The sequence below is a fragment of the Entelurus aequoreus genome, linkage group LG16, assembly GCF_033978785.1.
Source record: "Entelurus aequoreus isolate RoL-2023_Sb linkage group LG16, RoL_Eaeq_v1.1, whole genome shotgun sequence".
NCBI lineage: Eukaryota > Metazoa > Chordata > Actinopteri > Syngnathiformes > Syngnathidae > Entelurus > Entelurus aequoreus.
In genome coordinates this window covers 10775075-10793681 of record NC_084746.1, presented here as the reverse complement: position 1 = coordinate 10793681, position 18607 = coordinate 10775075, and the positions used below count along the sequence as shown (strand labels likewise).

The 18607-nt window shown below is 42.8% G+C and overlaps 1 protein-coding gene across 1 annotated transcript in view; it reads right to left on the bottom strand.

Moving 5' to 3' along the window:
- Window positions 1–3247: 3247 nt before the first annotated feature.
- LOC133630591 (receptor-type tyrosine-protein phosphatase S-like) overlaps window positions 3248–18607 on the bottom strand; it is a 375093-nt gene continuing 359733 nt past the window's right edge. Inside the window, exons 32-35 of the mRNA XM_062022176.1 lie at window positions 18469–18594; window positions 12638–12792; window positions 12426–12561; window positions 3248–9297 (exon numbers count right to left, since the gene is read on the bottom strand). Of these exons, the coding sequence (XP_061878160.1) occupies window positions 9229–9297; window positions 12426–12561; window positions 12638–12792; window positions 18469–18594 (486 nt within the window). The 3' untranslated portion in view covers window positions 3248–9228. The remainder of the gene's footprint in view (window positions 9298–12425; window positions 12562–12637; window positions 12793–18468; window positions 18595–18607) is intronic.

Sequence of the window (18607 nt, the reverse complement as noted above, 5' to 3'; positions counted from 1 at the left end):
ATTTACAATAAAAATAAAGTAAATGTCTAAATGACACAAAATAACCAGTTTTGCTAGTTTTTTACTCATGTTTTTGTTGTGGTTACGGCCAACAATAAAACGTTTTTGCTGTGAAAAAGTGATCGATGGAACTGTGCAACTGTAAACATGCGATGGTCCTTTTTATTTTAAGCATGTTCGAAAGAAACCAAACCACTGTATATCTCTATAAAAAAAACGTTTGATATGATCAATTGTATTTGTATGTAAAATAATTTATTTTGAAAAGATACTTACCTGAAATGTTGTGGAATTGGCTCCTAAATCAAGCAGGTGTTCTTCGTCGTCGTCGAGTAGTTTCCATTATCCAGGGAGTAGGGCTTGTTGAAGTAGAGAATATTTTCTAATTTACAATTAAAATAAACAAAATGTTGTTTTTCATGAGCTATGTACCAGGGTGTCTGGGTGGGGGTCCTACTTTGGGAAGAATTTGTACCCCTCTCAGAGATGTCATTTAATTCCCCTTAACACATCCACATGTTGCACAATGAGATGTAAGCATGGGATAGTGTGTATACATTCCTGTAACTTTCTGTCTGTAAAATATATATTTTTGTTAGTTTTGCTGTAATCCAGTAACAGCTTTTCATGATTAATATTTATAAATTAACATTCTTGATAAATGACAGTAGAATAAGCACACATGTGATTGAGGAGTCATAGTGTAACAACCTGGTATTTACAATAAAAATAAAGTAAATGCCTAAATGACACAAAATAACCAGTTTTGCTAGTTTTTTACTCATGTTTTTGTTGTGGTTACGGCCAACAATAAAACATTTTTGCTGCGTAAAAGTGATCGATGGAACCGTGCAACTGTAAACATGCGATGGTGGAAAGAAACCAAACCACTGTATATCTCTCTAAAAAAAACCGTTTGATATGATCAATTGTATTCGTATGTAAAATAATTTATTTTGAAAAGATACTTACCTGAAATGTTGTCGAATTGGCTCCGAAGTCAAGCAGGTGTTCTTCGTCGTCGTCGAGTAGTTCCCATTATTCTGAGAGAAGGGCTTGTTTTTTTTTTAATACTACAAATGAGTATTTAGTAACACATTGAAAAAAAATAATATAAAGTTGTAAATATACGAGAGTTAAATTGTGTACTATGGAGGACAATACTCACGAGGGTGGCGTAGGCTCTCTTGGTTGCTTTGTTGGGTCTGCTCCCCCAACCCAGCCGAAGATGGCCACCACAGTGTATATGTTTATTTTTGTTGTTGTTGTTTTTCTTGTTTGGCTGTCTCCCTGTAATGTTTGATCCTGTTCTGTCTCCCTGTAATGTTTGATCCTGTTCTGTCTCCCTGTAGTGTTTGATCCTGTTCTGTCTCCCTGTAATGTTTGATCCTAGGATGGCGGAAGCGGGGATCAAACCTGGAACCCTCAAGTTGCTGGCACGGCCACTCTACCAACCGAGCTATACCGCCCCATAACCCATTTACTTTGTGTTCTTTGATGTTTCCCTCTTAACATATGCTTATGTGTGCTATGGCTATAAGGTTTTATTTTCCTTGGACCCAGGCTTAGACTGAATATTTGTTTTTCTCACCCCCCCCCACCTGTTTGCTCACCTTTTTTGTAAGGATCGCCGGAAGTTGGCAGAGCCGTCTGCGATCCTGTTCTGTCTCCCTGCAATGTGTGATCCTGTTCTGTCGCCCTGTAATGTTTGATCCTGTTCTGTCTCCCTGTAATGTTTGATACTGTTCTGTCTTCCTGTGCTGTTTGATCCTGTTCTGTGTCCCTGTACTGTTTGATCCTGTTCTGTCTCCCTGTACTGTTTGATCCTGTTCTTTTTTATCCTGTTCTAACTCCCTGTACTGTTTGATCCTGTTCTGTCTCCCTGTACTGTTTAATCCTTTTCTGTCTCATAAATTATAAATACATGATAAATGGGTTATACTTGTATAGCGCTTTTCTACCTTCAAGGTACTCAAAGCGCTTTGACACTATTTCCACATTCACCCATTCACACACACATTCACATTCACACACTGATGGAGGGAGCAGCCATGCAAGGCGCTAACCAGCAGCCATCAGGAGCAAGGGTGAAGTGTCTTGCCCAAGGACACAACGGACGTGACTAGGATGGTAGAAGGTGGGGATTGAACCCCAGTAACCAGCAACCCTCCGATTGCTGGCACGGCCACTCTACCAACTTCGCCACACCGTCCCGTCTCCCTGTGCTGTTTGATCCTGTTCTGTCTCCCTGAACTGTTTGATCCTGTTCTGTCTCCCTGTAATGTTTGATCCTGTTCTGTCTCCCTGTAATGTTCGATCCTGTTCTGTCTGCCTGTAATGTTTGATCCTGTTCTGTCTGCCTGTAATGTTTGCTCCTGTTCTGTCTCCCTGCAATGTTTGATCCTGTTACTGTATATCTCCCTGTAATTTTTGATCCTGTTCTGTCTCCCTTTAATGTTTGATCCTGTTCTGTCTGCCTGTATTGTTTGATCCTGTTCTGTCTCCCTGTACTGTTTGATCCTGTTCTGTCTCCCTGTAATGTTTGATCCTGTTCTGTCTCCCTGTAATGTTTGATCCTGTTCTGTCTGCCTGTAATGTTTGATCCTGTTCTGTCCCCCTGTAATGTTTGATCCTGTTCTGTCTCCCTGTAATGTTTGATCCTGTTCTGTCTCCCTGTAATGTTTGATCCTGTTAAAGTTCAAGTTAAAGTTAAAGTACCAATGATTGTCACACACACACACACTAGGTGTGGCGAAATGATTCTCTGCATTTGACCCATCACCCTTGATCACCCCCTGGGAAGTGAGGGGAGCAGTGAGCAGCAGCGGCGGCCGCGCCCGGGAATCATTTTTGGTGATTTAACCCCCAATTCCAACCCTTGATGCTGAGTGCCAAGCAGGGGGGTAATGGGTCCCATTTTTTTTTTATAGTCTTTGGTATGACTCGGCCGGGGTTTGAACTCACAACCTACCGATCTCTTGGCGGACACTCTAACCACAAACTGTCTCCCTGTAATGTTTGATCCTGTTCTGTCTCCTCGTAATGTTTGATCCTGTTCTGTCTGCCTGTAATGTTTGTCTGCTCTTGAATGGGATTGCGCTGAAAATCTTAATTTCCCCGTCGGGGATTATTAAAGTATTTCTGCTTCTGAAACATAAAACATTCAGTCTGTCTGACCAAGTTTGCACTTCCGCTACTTTGTCTCCATCTAGTGGCCAAACGGTGAACTGCAATGACCACAAAGCTGTGCTGTATATCCAATCATCTGCTTTTAATACAAAGTCAAGATATTATATCTACATCTAGGTTGTTGTTTTTCTTTAAAGGAAAGAACAAGTACAGAAGTGGCGGAGGATGGCCCTTGACAACATTATCATCTTAAGAAAGTGAAGGAATAACATATTTCCATATATGTCACACATTGTCAAGACTTCTAGACCACACATCGACTTCATATTATTTTTCAAACATTTTTTTTTTTTTTTTTTCTCGGGGTGGGGGGGGCGAGTAAAGAAGAAGTGCGTAGCTGAGCCTTCTGTCAAAAATACACTTGCTACCAATGTGCTTTAGCAAACTACATCTGATGCCCTTTGACCTTGTTGCTATGATCACCCATCTTGTTGCTATGGTCGAGTGGGGGGGGGGGCAGGGGACGAGGGGGCGGGGGGGGGGGAGCATCATTGTAAACTTAAACTACCTGCCTCTAATATACATCTCTAGCCAATAGTTGGACATCAGTATCAAATAGCACCCTACACAGAGGGCATACTTCATAGAGCAAAGCATTAAACAGAGCACCCAAATGATACATAAATAAAAAAATGGACATGAAAAAGTAAACATATTGATTATAGTTGCTAGATACTGCCAATGAATAAATAAAAAGTAATAAAATAGATTCATAAATATCTTTGAAAAGAAGAAAAACACCACATGAAATAAACATGACACGATAAGGCTCGTTGTTGCGACAATAAGAACTACATCACATCCATCGTGTGCTAAGGACTCCGGGTATGTACACGTTTCATGTCTCGGGCCGACGCTGCCACGCTTGTTTCAGTCGCCGCCGCTTCTGACAAAGTCCAGCACGAGGAGAAAGATCCATTGGGAAGTGGGATGTGGATGGGGAAGAGGACGACTACCGTATTGAGCAGAATATAAGAACCCTCGGACGGTGTTTTATGTTCCTACATTCAAACTGTGTTACTTGGGCCGAACATAATAAATATACCCAATGTTCCCTCTAATGTGTCATTAGTCTGAGCAAACGCAAAAACTTCCATAGCACAGTGTGAAGAGACTGTGGCCACACCTGTCCCAAATCTGACTTCATAACAAGTTAAATATTTTATTATGAGATTATTTTCTAATTTACGATTAAAATAAACAAAATCTTGTTTTTCATGAGCTATGTACCAGCGTGTCTGGGTGGGGGTCCTACTTTGGGAAGAATGTGTACCCCTTTCAGAGATCTCATTTAATTCCCCTTAAAACATCCTCATCTTGCACAATGAGATGTAAGCATGGGATAGAGTGTATACATTCCTGTAACTTTGTCTGTAAAATATATATTTTTATGAGCATTTCATGATTAATATCCGTAAATTAATATTTCTAGTAATAACCTGGCATTTAGACTTTATGTAGGGTTGGAGTTGTCCCACTTTTTGCGTGGCCCTAAACACATCAGTGGCTGATATGACAAAGAGTTGGTCTTGGCCCAGTTTGTACGGCACAAAATGACCAGTTTTGCTAAATAGTCTTTTTTTTACTCATGTTTTTGTTGTGGTTACGGCCGACAATAAAACGTTTTTTGCTCAGCAAAAGTGATGGATGGAATTGATGTCCTCTTTAAAGCATCTAGAAAGACGTTGCAATAACAGTGTTGACGATGATTGTTTTATTATGATACTCAAATGACAGCAGTAATTTTCATGAGATTATTTTCTAATTTACATGATTTACGATTAAAATAAACAAAATCTTGTTTTTCGTGCGCGTGTCTGGGTGGGGATCCTACTTTGGGAAGAATGTGTACCCCTTTCAGAGATCTCATTTAATTCCCCTTAAAACATTCTCATGTTGCACAATGAGATGTAAGCATGGGATAGAGTGTATACATTCCTGTAACTTTGTCTGTAAAATATATTTTTTTATGAGCATTTCATGAATAATATCCGTAAATTAACATTCTTAATAATGACCTGGCATTTACACTTTATGTAGTGTTGGAGATGTCCCACTTTTTGTGCGGCCCTAAACGCATCAGTGGCTGATATGACAAAGAGTTGGTCTTGGCCCAGTTTGTACGGCACAAAATTAGCAGTTTTGCTAAATAGTCTTTTTTACTCATGTTTTTGTTGTGGTTACGACCGACGATAAAAGATTTTTGCTCCGTAAAAGTGATGGACGGAATTGATGTCCTCTTTAAAACATCTAGAAAGACGTCGCAATAACAGTGTTGACAATGATTGTTTTATTATGATACTCAAATGACAGCTGTCATTTTCATGAGATTATTTCCTAATTTACGTGAATTACGATCAAAATAAAATCTTGTTTTTCATGAGCTATGTACCAGCGTGTCTGGGTGGGGATCCTACTTTGGGAAGAATTTCTACCCCTTTCAGAGATCTCATTTAATTCCCCTTAAAACATCCTCATGTTGCACAATGAGATGTAAGCATGGGATAGAGTGTATACATTCCTGTAACTTTGTCTGTAAAATATATATTTTTATGAGCATTTCATGATTAATATCCGTAAATTAATATTTCTAGTAATAACCTGGCATTTAGACTTTATGTAGGGTTGGAGTTGTCCCACTTTTTGCGTGGCCCTAAACGCATCAGTGGCTGATATGACAAAGAGTTGGTCTTGGCCCAGTTTGTACGGCACAAAATGACCAGTTTTGCTAAATAGTCTTTTTTTTACTCATGTTTTTGTTGTGGTTACGGCCGACAATAAAACGTTTTTGCTCAGCAAAAGTGATGGATGGAATTGATGTCCTCTTTAAAGCATCTAGAAAGACGTTGCAATAACAGTGTTGACGATGATTGTTTTATTATGATACTCAAATGACAGCAGTCATTTTCATGAGATTATTTTCTAATTTACATGATTTACGATTAAAATAAACAAAATCTTGTTTTTCGTGCGCGTGTCTGGGTGGGGATCTTACTTTGGGAAGAATGTGTACCCCTTTCAGAGATCTCATTTAATTCCCCTTAAAACATTCTCATGTTGCACAATGAGATGTAAGCATGGGATAGAGTGTATACATTCCTGTAACTTTGTCTGTAAAATATATCTTTTTATGAGCATTTCATGATTAATATCCGTAAATTAACATTCTTAAAAATAACCTGGCATTTACACTTTATGTGTAGTGTTGGAGTTGTCCCACTTTTTGCGTGGCCCTAAACGCATCAGTGGCTGATATGACAAAGAGTTGGTCTTGGCCCAGTTTGTACGGCACAAAATGACCAGTTTTGCTAAATAGTCGTTTTTTTTTACTCACGTTTTTGTTGTGGTTACGACCGACAATAAAACGTTTTTGCTCCGTGAAATTGATGGATGGAATTAATGTCCTAGAAAGACGTCGCAATCATTGTTTTATCTGTTAGGGCGGCTCGTTGTCAGCTGTCACTCACAGTCGCATTGCAAAATCCTACAGATTAAATAGTTATGTTTATTTTGTTTGTAGTTCAGATTGGATTTTATTTTGTAGACGCGCACCTTAGAGGGAACGTTGACTATACCCGTTAAATAAAACATCTACCTTGTTTTTTTTAATGAGTACCAAGGTCTACTACGCTACTGTATTTGAATGTTGCTCATTACGGTGGTACTTGGAGAGACAATTTTGGTAAAACAAAGTTAAAGAATCATTATTTGGGGTCCATGCATGCCCCGAAGCGCATCAGAGCTTTTCTTCCTGTCACTCACACAACCCTCGGGTTAAAAAACAAAAAACAAAACTGTTGCACAATCAAGGAAGTAATTAAAAAACAGCTATAAATGGGATGGTTGACTTATATTCGGGTCATTACGGTATTGATTAATCGCCATGTGGTGGACTTCAAGTAAGCTGGCTTTGGGAAGGGGCTTTCTTCTTCTTCTTCTTCTTTTTCACGTCGTAAAGGTAAGTGGTGTGACCGTGTGAGCAAAGCGGCGTGTTGGAACTCAAACCAGCGTAAGGCAATGACAATAACAACAATAAATCAAATAAAAGGAGAAGTCTTTCGTGAGCCAGCCTGTCAATAAGCCACCATTTGGAGCCCAGGCGGTGGGCCCGGCCTCAAAAAAGAAGAGGAGGACGAAGGAGCGATTACAAGCCAAGTCCAGCAAAGCAAGCGTGGTCAAAAAAGCGCCGGAATATTCCGACTCAATCCATGTTTAGCCGCGGAGGCCATAGTTGATTGGCACCTGTGCATCTTGGGTCTCCTGCGGGGGGCGGGTGGTCCTCACGCCGGCCCCCTTAAGAGGAGACCTCGCGAAAAATGACACCAGTAGGGATGACACCAGACCAGTAGGGAGCACACCAGACCAGTGGGGAGCACACCAGACCAGCGGGGAGGACACCAGACCAGTGGGGAGCACACCAGACCAGTGGGGAGCACACCAGACCAGTGGGGAGCACACCAGACCAGTAGGTACAAAGTCCAGGGTAAAAAGGCCCGTTAAGGGTGCAGCAAATATCCAGGCTCTTTGTGTTTTTTTTTAGCATTTCTACACAAATCCTCTTCCTCTATTTGACTTGTTCATATTGGAGATAGCGGACCACGACACATGAATATACACGCCTGTCACTCACGTACAGTATGCATGAATATACGCCCGTCACTCACGTACAGTATGCATGAATGTACGCCCGTCACTCACGTACAGTATGCATGAATATACGCCCTTCATTATACGCCCTTCACTCACATACAGTATATGCATGAATATACGCCCGTCACTCACGTACAGTATGCATGATTATACGCCCGTCACTCACGTACAGTATGCATGATTATACGCCCTTCACTCACGTACAGTATGCATGATTATACGCCCGTCACTCACGCACAGTATGCATGATTATACGCCCTTCACTCACGTACAGTATGCATGACTATACGCTCGTCACTCACGTACAGTATGCATGATTATACGCCCGTCACTCACGTACAGTATGCATGATTATACACCCTTCACTCACGTACAGTATGCATGATTATACGCCCGTCACTCACGTACAGTATGCATGAATATACGCCCGTCACTCACGTACAGTATGCATGATTATACGCCTGTCACTCACGTACAGTATGCATGAATATACGCCCGTCACTCACGTACAGTATGCATGATTATACGCCCGTGACTCACGTACAGTATGCATGATTTTACGCCCTTCACTCACATACAGTATGCATGAATATACGCCCGTCACTCACGTACAGTATGCATGATTATACGCCCTTCACTCACGTACAGTATGCATGATTATACGCCCTTCACTCACGTACAGTATGCATGAATATACGCCCGTCACTCACGTACAGTATGCATGATTATACGCCCTTCACTCACGTACAGTATGCATGAATATACGCATCGTCCCTCACGTACAGTATGCATGAATATACGCCCTTCACTCACGTACAGTATGCATTTTTATACGCCAGTCACTCACGTACAGTATGCATGATTATACGCCCGTCACTCACGTACAGTATGCATGATTATACGCCCTTCACTCACGTACAGTATGCATGATTATACGCCCTTCACTCACGTACAGTATGCATGATTATACGCCCGTGACTCACGTACAGTATGCATGATTATACGCCCGTCACTCACGTACAGTATGCATGAATATACGCCCGTCACTCACGTACAGTATGCATGATTATACGCCCTTCACTCACGTACAGTATGCATGATTATACGCCCTTCACTCACGTACAGTATGCATGAATATACGCCCGTCACTCACGTACAGTATGCATGAATATACGCCCGTCACTCACGTACAGTATGCATGAATATACGCCCGTCACTCACGTACAGTATGCATGAATATACGCCCTTCACACTGGAACACTGAGGTAAGATATGATTACACATGGAGGGTCGAGCACGGATTTGTTGTTGTTGTTATTTCTTTTTTTTCTTCTTTTTTTGAAAGTCCTGGTTGGTGTTTGACATCCTTGGTGCCCGTCATGTCTTGGCTTATGTTGCATAGTGGTCGAAGCTACCCAAATACTCCAGGGCGGCCTGGTAGCAGAACTGGTACTCGTCCTGCAGCCAAGACAAGAATGAGTGTTATGAGAGGCTGCTGTTCTCAATGTGGCCACTGGATGTCGCAACAGCCATTCGTTGTGTCATAGTTTGCAGTGGGCGGAGCTAAGTGTTAAAGATAGGAGAATGGAGGCAACACTTCCGTGTTTGGACAGACGTACTTATGCTGCTTATTATTGCAATAGAACAGGGGTCCCCAAACTACGGCCCGCTGGCCAGACCCGGCCCGCCAGCGTTAAAAAAATTCTGGCCCACAGGAACTCCCGAGTTAAAAAAAACAGAAACAAAATTTTTAAAATCAATTTTCTACCCGCTTGTTACTCTCAGTGTCTCTTAGCTGTGTGTGTATATAAATATATATATATATATATATATATATATATATATATATATATATATATATATATATATATATATATATATATATATATATATATATATATATATATATATATATATATATATATATATATATATTAGGGATGTCCGATAATGGCTTTTTGCCGATATCCGATATTCCGATATTGTCCAACTCTTTAATTACCGATACCGATATCAACCGATACCGATATCAACGATACCGATATCAACCGATATATACAGTCGTGGAATTAACACATTATTATGCCTAATTTGGACAACCAGGTATGGTGACGATAAGGTACTTTAAAAAATTTTTAAATAAAATAAAATAAGATAAATAAATTAAAAACATTTTCTTGAATAAAAAAGAAAGTAAAACAATATAAAAACAGTTGCATAGAAACTAGTAATGAATGAAAATGAGTAAAATGAAGTGTTAAAGGTTAGTACTATTAGTGGAGCAGCAGCACGCACAATCATGTGTGCTTACGGACCGTATCCCTTGCAGACTGTATTGATATATATTGATATATAATGTAGGAAGCAGAATATTAATAACAGAAAGAAACAACCCTTTTGTGTGAATGAGGGAGGGAGGTTTTTTGGGTTGGTGCACTAATTGTAAGTGTATCTTGTGTTTTTTATGTTGATTTAATTAAAAAAAAATAAATAAAAAAAAAATAAAAAAAAGGAAAACGATACCGATAATAAAAAAAAACGATACCGATAATTTATATATATATGTATATACATATATACACACACACACACACACACACACACACACACACACATACACACACACACACGCACACACACACACACACACACACACACACACACACACACACACGCATATATATATATATATATATATATATATATATATATATATATATATATATATATATATATATATATATATATATATGTATATACAAACGCCGTTTCCATATGAGTTAGGAAATGGTGTTAGATGTAAATATAAACGGAATACAATGATTTGCAAATCCTTTTCAACCCATATTCAGTTGAATATGCTACAAAGACAACATATTTGATGTTCAAACTGATAAACATTTTTTTTTTTTGCAAATAATCATTAACTTTAGAATTTGATGGCAGCAACATGTGACAAAGAAGTTGGGAAAGGTGGCAATAAATACTGATAAAGTTGAGGAATGCTCATCAAACACTTATTTGGAACATCCCACAGGTGTGCAGGCTAATTGGGAACAGGTGGGTGCCATGATTGGGTATAAAAACAGCTTCCCAAAAAATGCTCAGTCTTTCACAAGAAAGGATGGGGCGAGGGTCACCACTTTGTCCACAACTGCGTGAGCAAATTGTTGAACAGTTTAAGAACGTTTCTCAAAGTGCAATTGCAAGAAATTTAGGGATTTCAACATCTACGGTCCGTAATATCATCAAAAGGTTCAGAGAATCTGGAGAAATCACTCCACGTAAGCAGCATGGCCGGAAACCAACATTGAATGAGCGTGACCTTCCATCCCTCAGACGGCACTGTATCAAAAACCAACATCAATCTCTAAAGGATATCACCACATGGGCTCAGGAACACTTCAGAGAACCACTGTCAGTAACTACAGTTGGTCGCTACATCTGTAAGTGCAAGTTAAAGCTCTACTATGCAAAGCGAAAGCCATTTATCAACAACACCCAGAAACACCGCCGGCTTCTCTGGGCCCGAGATCATCTAAGATGGACTCATGCAAAGTGGAAAAGTGTTCTGTGGTCTGACGAGTCCACATTTCAAATTGTTTTTGGAAATATTCGACATTGTGTCCTCCGGACCAAAGGGGAAGCGAACCATCCAGACTGTTATGGACGCAAAGTGTAAAAGGCAGCATGTGTGATGGTATGGGGGTGTATTAGTGCCCAAGACATGGGTAACTTACACATCTGTGAAGGCACCATTAATGCTGAAAGGTACATACAGATTTTGGAGCAACATATGTTGCCATCTAAGCGCCGTCTTTTTCATGGACGCCCCTGCTTATTTCAGCAAGACAATGCCAAGCCACATTCAGCACGTGTTACAAGAGCATGGCTTCGTAAAAAAAGAGTGCAGGTACTTTCCTGGCCCGCCTGCAGTCCAGACCTGTCTCCCATTGAAAATGTGTGGTGCATTATGAAGCATAAAATACGACAGCGGAGACCCCGGACTGTTGAACGACTGAAGCTCTACATAAAACAAGAATGGGAAAGAATTCCACTTTCAAAGCTTCAACAATTAGTTTCCTCAGTTCCCAATCGTTTACTGAGTGTTGTTAAAAGGAAAGGCCATGTAACACAGTGGTGAACATGCCCTTTCCCAACTACTTTGGCACGTGTTGCAGCCATGAAATTCTAAGTTAATTACTATTTGCAAAACAAAAATAAAGTTTACGAGTTTGAACATCAAATATGTTGTCTTTGTAGTGCATTCAACTGAATATGGCTTGAAAAGGATTTGCAAATCATTGTATTCCGTTTATATTTACATCTAACACAATTTCCCAACTCATATGGAAACGGGGTTCGTAAATAAAGGTAAAAAAAAAATAAAAAAAATAAAACATTTAAAAAAAATAAATAATAATAAAAAAAATAAAAATAAAATAAAATAAAATAAAATTTAAAAAAATAAAAATAAAAATTGATCATGTTTCATGTGTCAGGTAAACCGCAACCCATATGAATCCCCTTCCTACCGTAAAAATGGTGACTTGTAGTGAGAATGTGCCTGATAAAAGAAGGCGTACCTCGGTCTGCACCATGGCGGGTCTCTGTGTCCGCAGCATCTTGACAGTCTGGAAGATGTCCACCGCCCCTTCGTAGCGCATCCTCTCCAGCACTATGCTCAGCGTGATGAAGACCCCCGTGCGACCCACGCCGGCACTGCGGACAAAGCAACACGGCGTTGGGAGCTCAGAGTCCCCGCCGGGACCTGACCGGACCTGAGCCGAGGTCTTACCTGCAGTGAACGCTGATTGGTCCATCCTGGCCAAACTGCTCCTTGGTTTTGTGCACCTGGCCGATGAAGTCGATGAAGCCCTCGCCCGACTTGGGCACACCTTGCTCGGGCCAGTCGGTGAACTGGAACTGGCGGACTGTTCGGGACTGCCCGTCCTGAAGGAGCACAAAGAACCTGGTCATGGAACTAAAAACTACCTGAGTCAGACTCTGACCTGGGATGTCTTTTTCAAATATGATTTACAATATTTGTTTACATTGTGACACACACACACACGCGCATGCATGCACACACACACGTACACACACACGCACACGTACACACACACACACACACACACACACACACACACACACACACACACACACACACACACACACACACACACACTCACAAACACACACATACACACACGCACACAAACACGCGCGCACACACACACACACACGCAGGCACGCACACACACACACACGCACAGATACAGACACACACACACGCACACACACACACTAGCGCACACACACACACACTAGCGCACACACACACACTAGCGCACACACGCACACACACGCACACTCACACGCACGCATACACACACGCATACACACACACACTGACGTATGCAGTAACATATTGTGTCATTTATAAACCTATTATTTTGTACACATTATGAGGGACAAACTGTAAAAAAATGGATTATTAATTTACTTGTTCATTTACTGTTAATATCTGCTTATTTTCTATTTTAACATGTTCTATCTACACTTCTGTTCAAACGTAATAATCACTTATTCTTCTCTTCTTTGATACTTGACATTAGTTTTGGATGATACCACACATTTAGGTATCGATCCGATGATACCAAGTATTTACAGGATCATACATTGGTCATATTCAAAGTCCTCATGTGTCCAGGGACATATTTACTGACTTTATACGCCCACTCATAATAGTACACGCTACTTGATGTGTGTGATGTCACACAGACTGCTCACACAAACAATTACCCCTCTAATCAAAACAGTTATCTGACCCTGGATCAGCGGCGGTGGTTAACTTCCCGCTGTAGCTATTGTCTGCCACTCTGGAGACTATTGTCCGCCAATCTGGAGGCTATTGTCTGCCACTCTGGAGGCTATCGTCCGCCACTCTGGAGGCTATTGTCCGCCAGTCTGGAGGCTATTGTCTGCCACTCTGGAGGCTATTGTCCGCCAGTCTGGAGGCTATTGTCTGCCACTCTGGAGGCTATTGTCTGCCACTCTGGAGGCTATTGTCTGCCACTCTGGAGGCTATTGTCCGCCACTCTGGAGGCTATTGTCCGCCAGTCTGGAGGCTATTGTCTGCCACTCTGGAGGCTATTGTCTGCCACTCTGGAGGCTATTGTCTGCCACTCTGGAGGCTATTGTCCGCCACTCTGGAGGCAATTACATCTTTTCTCCCCCGCTCAGCCTGCCTGACTCCCTCTAATGGAGATCAATACAACATCTGTCAATGTGGCGTCTGCCTTAACTGGAATGATCTATGATGGCACACACACACACACACGCTGTCACACACCCCTTCACACACAAACGTTGTCACACACCCCTTCAAATACAAACGTTGTCACACACCCCTTCACACACAAACGTTGTCACACACACACACGTTTGTCACACACCCCTTCACACACAAACGTTGTCACACACCCCTTCAACACAAACGTTGTCACACACCCCTTCAACACTAACGTTGTCACACACCCCTTCACACACAAACGTTCACAAACCCCTTCAACAATAACATTGTCACACACCCCTTCACACAAAAACGTTGTCACACCCCTTCACACGCAAACGTTGTCACACACCCCTTCACACGCAAACGTTGTCACACACCCCTTCACACGCAAACGTCACACACCCCTTCACACGTAAACGTTCTCACACACCCCTTCACACACAAATGTAGTCACACACCCCTTCACACACAAACGTCACACACACAAACGTTGTCACACACCCCTTCACACACTAACGTTGTCACACACCCCTTCAACACAAACGTTGTCACACACCCCTTCACACACAAACGTTGTCACAAACCCCTTCACACACTAATGTTGTCACACACCCCTTCAACACAAACATTGTCACACACCCCTTCACACACATACGTCGTCACACACCCCTTCACACACTAATGTTGTCACACACCCCTTCAACACAAACGTTGTCACACACCCCTTCAACACTAACGTTGTCACACACCCCTTCACACACAAACGTTGTCACACACCCCTTCAACACTAACATTGTCACACAGCCCTTCACACAGAAACGTTGTCACACACCCCTTCACATGCAAACGTTGTCACACACCCCTTCACACGCAAACGTTGTCACACACCCCTTCACACACAAACGTAGTCACACACCCTTTCAACACTAACATTGTCACACACCCCTTCACACGCAAACGTTGTCACACACCTTCACACGCAAACGTTGTCACACACAAACATTGTCACACACCCCTTCACACACAAACGTTGTCAAACACCCCTTCACACATAAACGTTGTCACACACCCCTTCAACACAAACGTTCTCACACACCCCTTCAACACTAACGTTGTCACACATCCCTTCACACACAAATGATCACACACCCCTTCAACACTAACATTGTCACACACCCCTTCACACACAAACGTTGTCACACACCCAAACGTTGTCACACACCCCGTCACATGCAAACGTTGTCAGACATCCCTTCACACGCAAACGTCACACACCCCTTCACACGCAAACATTGTCACACACCCATTCATACACAAACGTAGTCACACACCCCTTCACACACAAAAAATGTCACACGCACAAACGTTGTCACACACCCCTTCACACAAACGTTTTCACACACCCTTTCACACACAAACGTTGTCACACACCCCTTCACACACTAATGTTGTCACACACCCCTTCAACACAAACATTGTCACACACCCCTTCACACACATACGTTGTCACACACCCCTTCACACACTAATGTTGTCACACACCCCTTCAACACAAACGTTGTCACACAACCCTTCAACACTAACGTTGTCACACACCCCTTCACACACAAACGTTGTCACACACCCCTTCAACACTAACATTGTCACACACCCCTTCACACACAAAGGTTGTCACACACCCCTTCACACACAAACGTTGTCACACACCCCTTCAACACAAACGTTGTCACACACCCCTTCAACACTAACGTTGTCACACATCCCTTCACACACAAACTTTCACACACCCCTTCAACACTAACATTGTCACACACCCGTCACACACAAACGTTGCCACACACCCCTTCACACACAAACGTTGTCACAAACCCCTTCACACACTAATGTTGTCACACACCCCTTCAACACAAACATTGTCACACACCCCTTCACACACATACGTTGTCACACACCCCTTCACACACTAATGTTGTCACACACCCCTTCAACACAAATGTTGTCACACACCCCTTCAACACTAACGTTGTCACACACCCCTTCACACACAAACATTGTCACACACCCCTTCAACACTAACATTGTCACACACCCCTTCACACACAAACGTCACACACCCCTTCACATGCAAACGTTGTCACACACCCCTTCACACGCAAACGTTGTCACACACCCCTTCACACACAAACGTAGTCACACACCCTTTCAACACTAACATTGTCACACACCCCTTCACACACAAACGTTGTCACACACCTTCACACGCAAACGTTGTCACACACAAACGTTGTCACACACCCCTTCACACACAAACGTTGTCACACACCCCTTCAACACAAACGTTGTCACACACCCCTTCAACACAAACGTTGTCACACACCCATTCAACACTAACGTTGTCACACACCCCTTCACACACAAACGTTCACACACCCCTTCAAAACTAACATTGTCACACACCCCTTCACACACAAACGTTGTCACACACCCCTTCACACACAAACGTTGTCACACACCCAAACGTTGTCACACACGCCTTCACACGCAAACGTCACACACCCCTTCACACACAAACGGTGTCACACACCCATTCACACACAAACGTAGTCACACACTCCTTCACACACAAACGTAGTCACACACACAAACGTTGTCACACACCCCTTCACACACTAACGTTGTCACACACCCCTTCAACACAAACGTTGTCACACACCCCTTCACACACAAACGTTGTCACACACCCCTTCACACACTAATGTTGTCACACACCCCTTCAACACAAACATTGTCACACACCCCTTCACACACATACGTTGTCACACACCCCTTCACACACTAATGTTGTCACACACCCTTTCAACACAAACGTTGTCACACACCCCTTCAACACTAACGTTGTCACACACCCCTTCACACACAAACGTTGTCACACACCCCTTCACACACTAATGTTGTCACACACCCCTTCAACACAAACATTGCCACACACCCCTTCACACACATACGTTGTCACACACCCCTTCACACACTAATGTTGTCACACACCCCTTCAACACAAACGTTGTCACACACCCCTTCAACACTAACTTTGTCACACACCCCTTCACACACAAACGTTGTCACACACCCCTTCACACACAAACGTTCTCACACACCCCTTCACACACAAACGTTGTCACACACCCCTTCAACACAAACGTTGTCACACACCCCTTCAACACTAACGTTGTCACACACCCCTTCACACACAAACGTTCACACACCCCTTCAACACTAACATTGTCACACACCCCTTCTCACACACAAACGTTGTCACACACCCCTTCACACACAAACGTTGTCACACACCCAAACGTTGTCACACACCCAAACATGATCACACACCCCTTCACACGCAAACGTCACACACCCCTTCACACGCAAACGTTGTCACACACCCCTTCACACACAAACGTAGTCACACACCCCTTCACACACAGACATTGTCACACACACAAACGTTGTCACACACCCCTTCTCACACAAACGTTGTCACACACCCCTTCACACACAAACGTTGTCACACACCCCTTCAACACAAACATTGTCACACATCCCTTCACACACATACGTTGTCACACACCCCTTCACACACAAACAGTGTCACACACCCCTTCAACACAAACGTTGTCACACACCCCTTCAACACAAACATTGTCACACACCCCTTCACACACACACACACACACACACACACACACACACACACACACACACACACACACACACACACACACACACACACACACACACACACACACACACACACACACACACACACACACACACCTTCACACACAAACGTTGTCACACACCCCTTCACACACAAACGTTGTCACACACACCTTCACACACAAACGTTGTCACACACCCCTTCACACACACACACACACACACACACACACACACACACACACACACACACACACACACACACACACACACACACACACACACACACACACACACACACACACACACACACACACACACCTTCACACACAAACGTTGTCACACACCCCTTCACACACACACACCTTCACACACAAACGTTGTCACACACCCCTTCACACACAGACACACACACACACACACACCTTCACACACAAACGTTGTCTCACACCCCTTCACACACAGACACACACACACACACACACCTTCACACACAAACGTTGTCTCACACCCCTTCACACACAAATGAGGCGTCATGGCCCTGCCAGATCGGGAACACAGTCAAGGTGATGTCAACACTGCTCTTTGGATAAAGAGAATGGGAAGAACGAGGAACGCACCCTGGCATCTGTTACTTTGAACTCCCGCAGGATGTACTGGGGCATGTTGTACTCGGCCATGGGGTCCACCACAAAGTACTGGTACCTGGCCGAGCGCTCGGCTGGCCAGTACTGGTGACACTTCTCCTGAAACGCCACA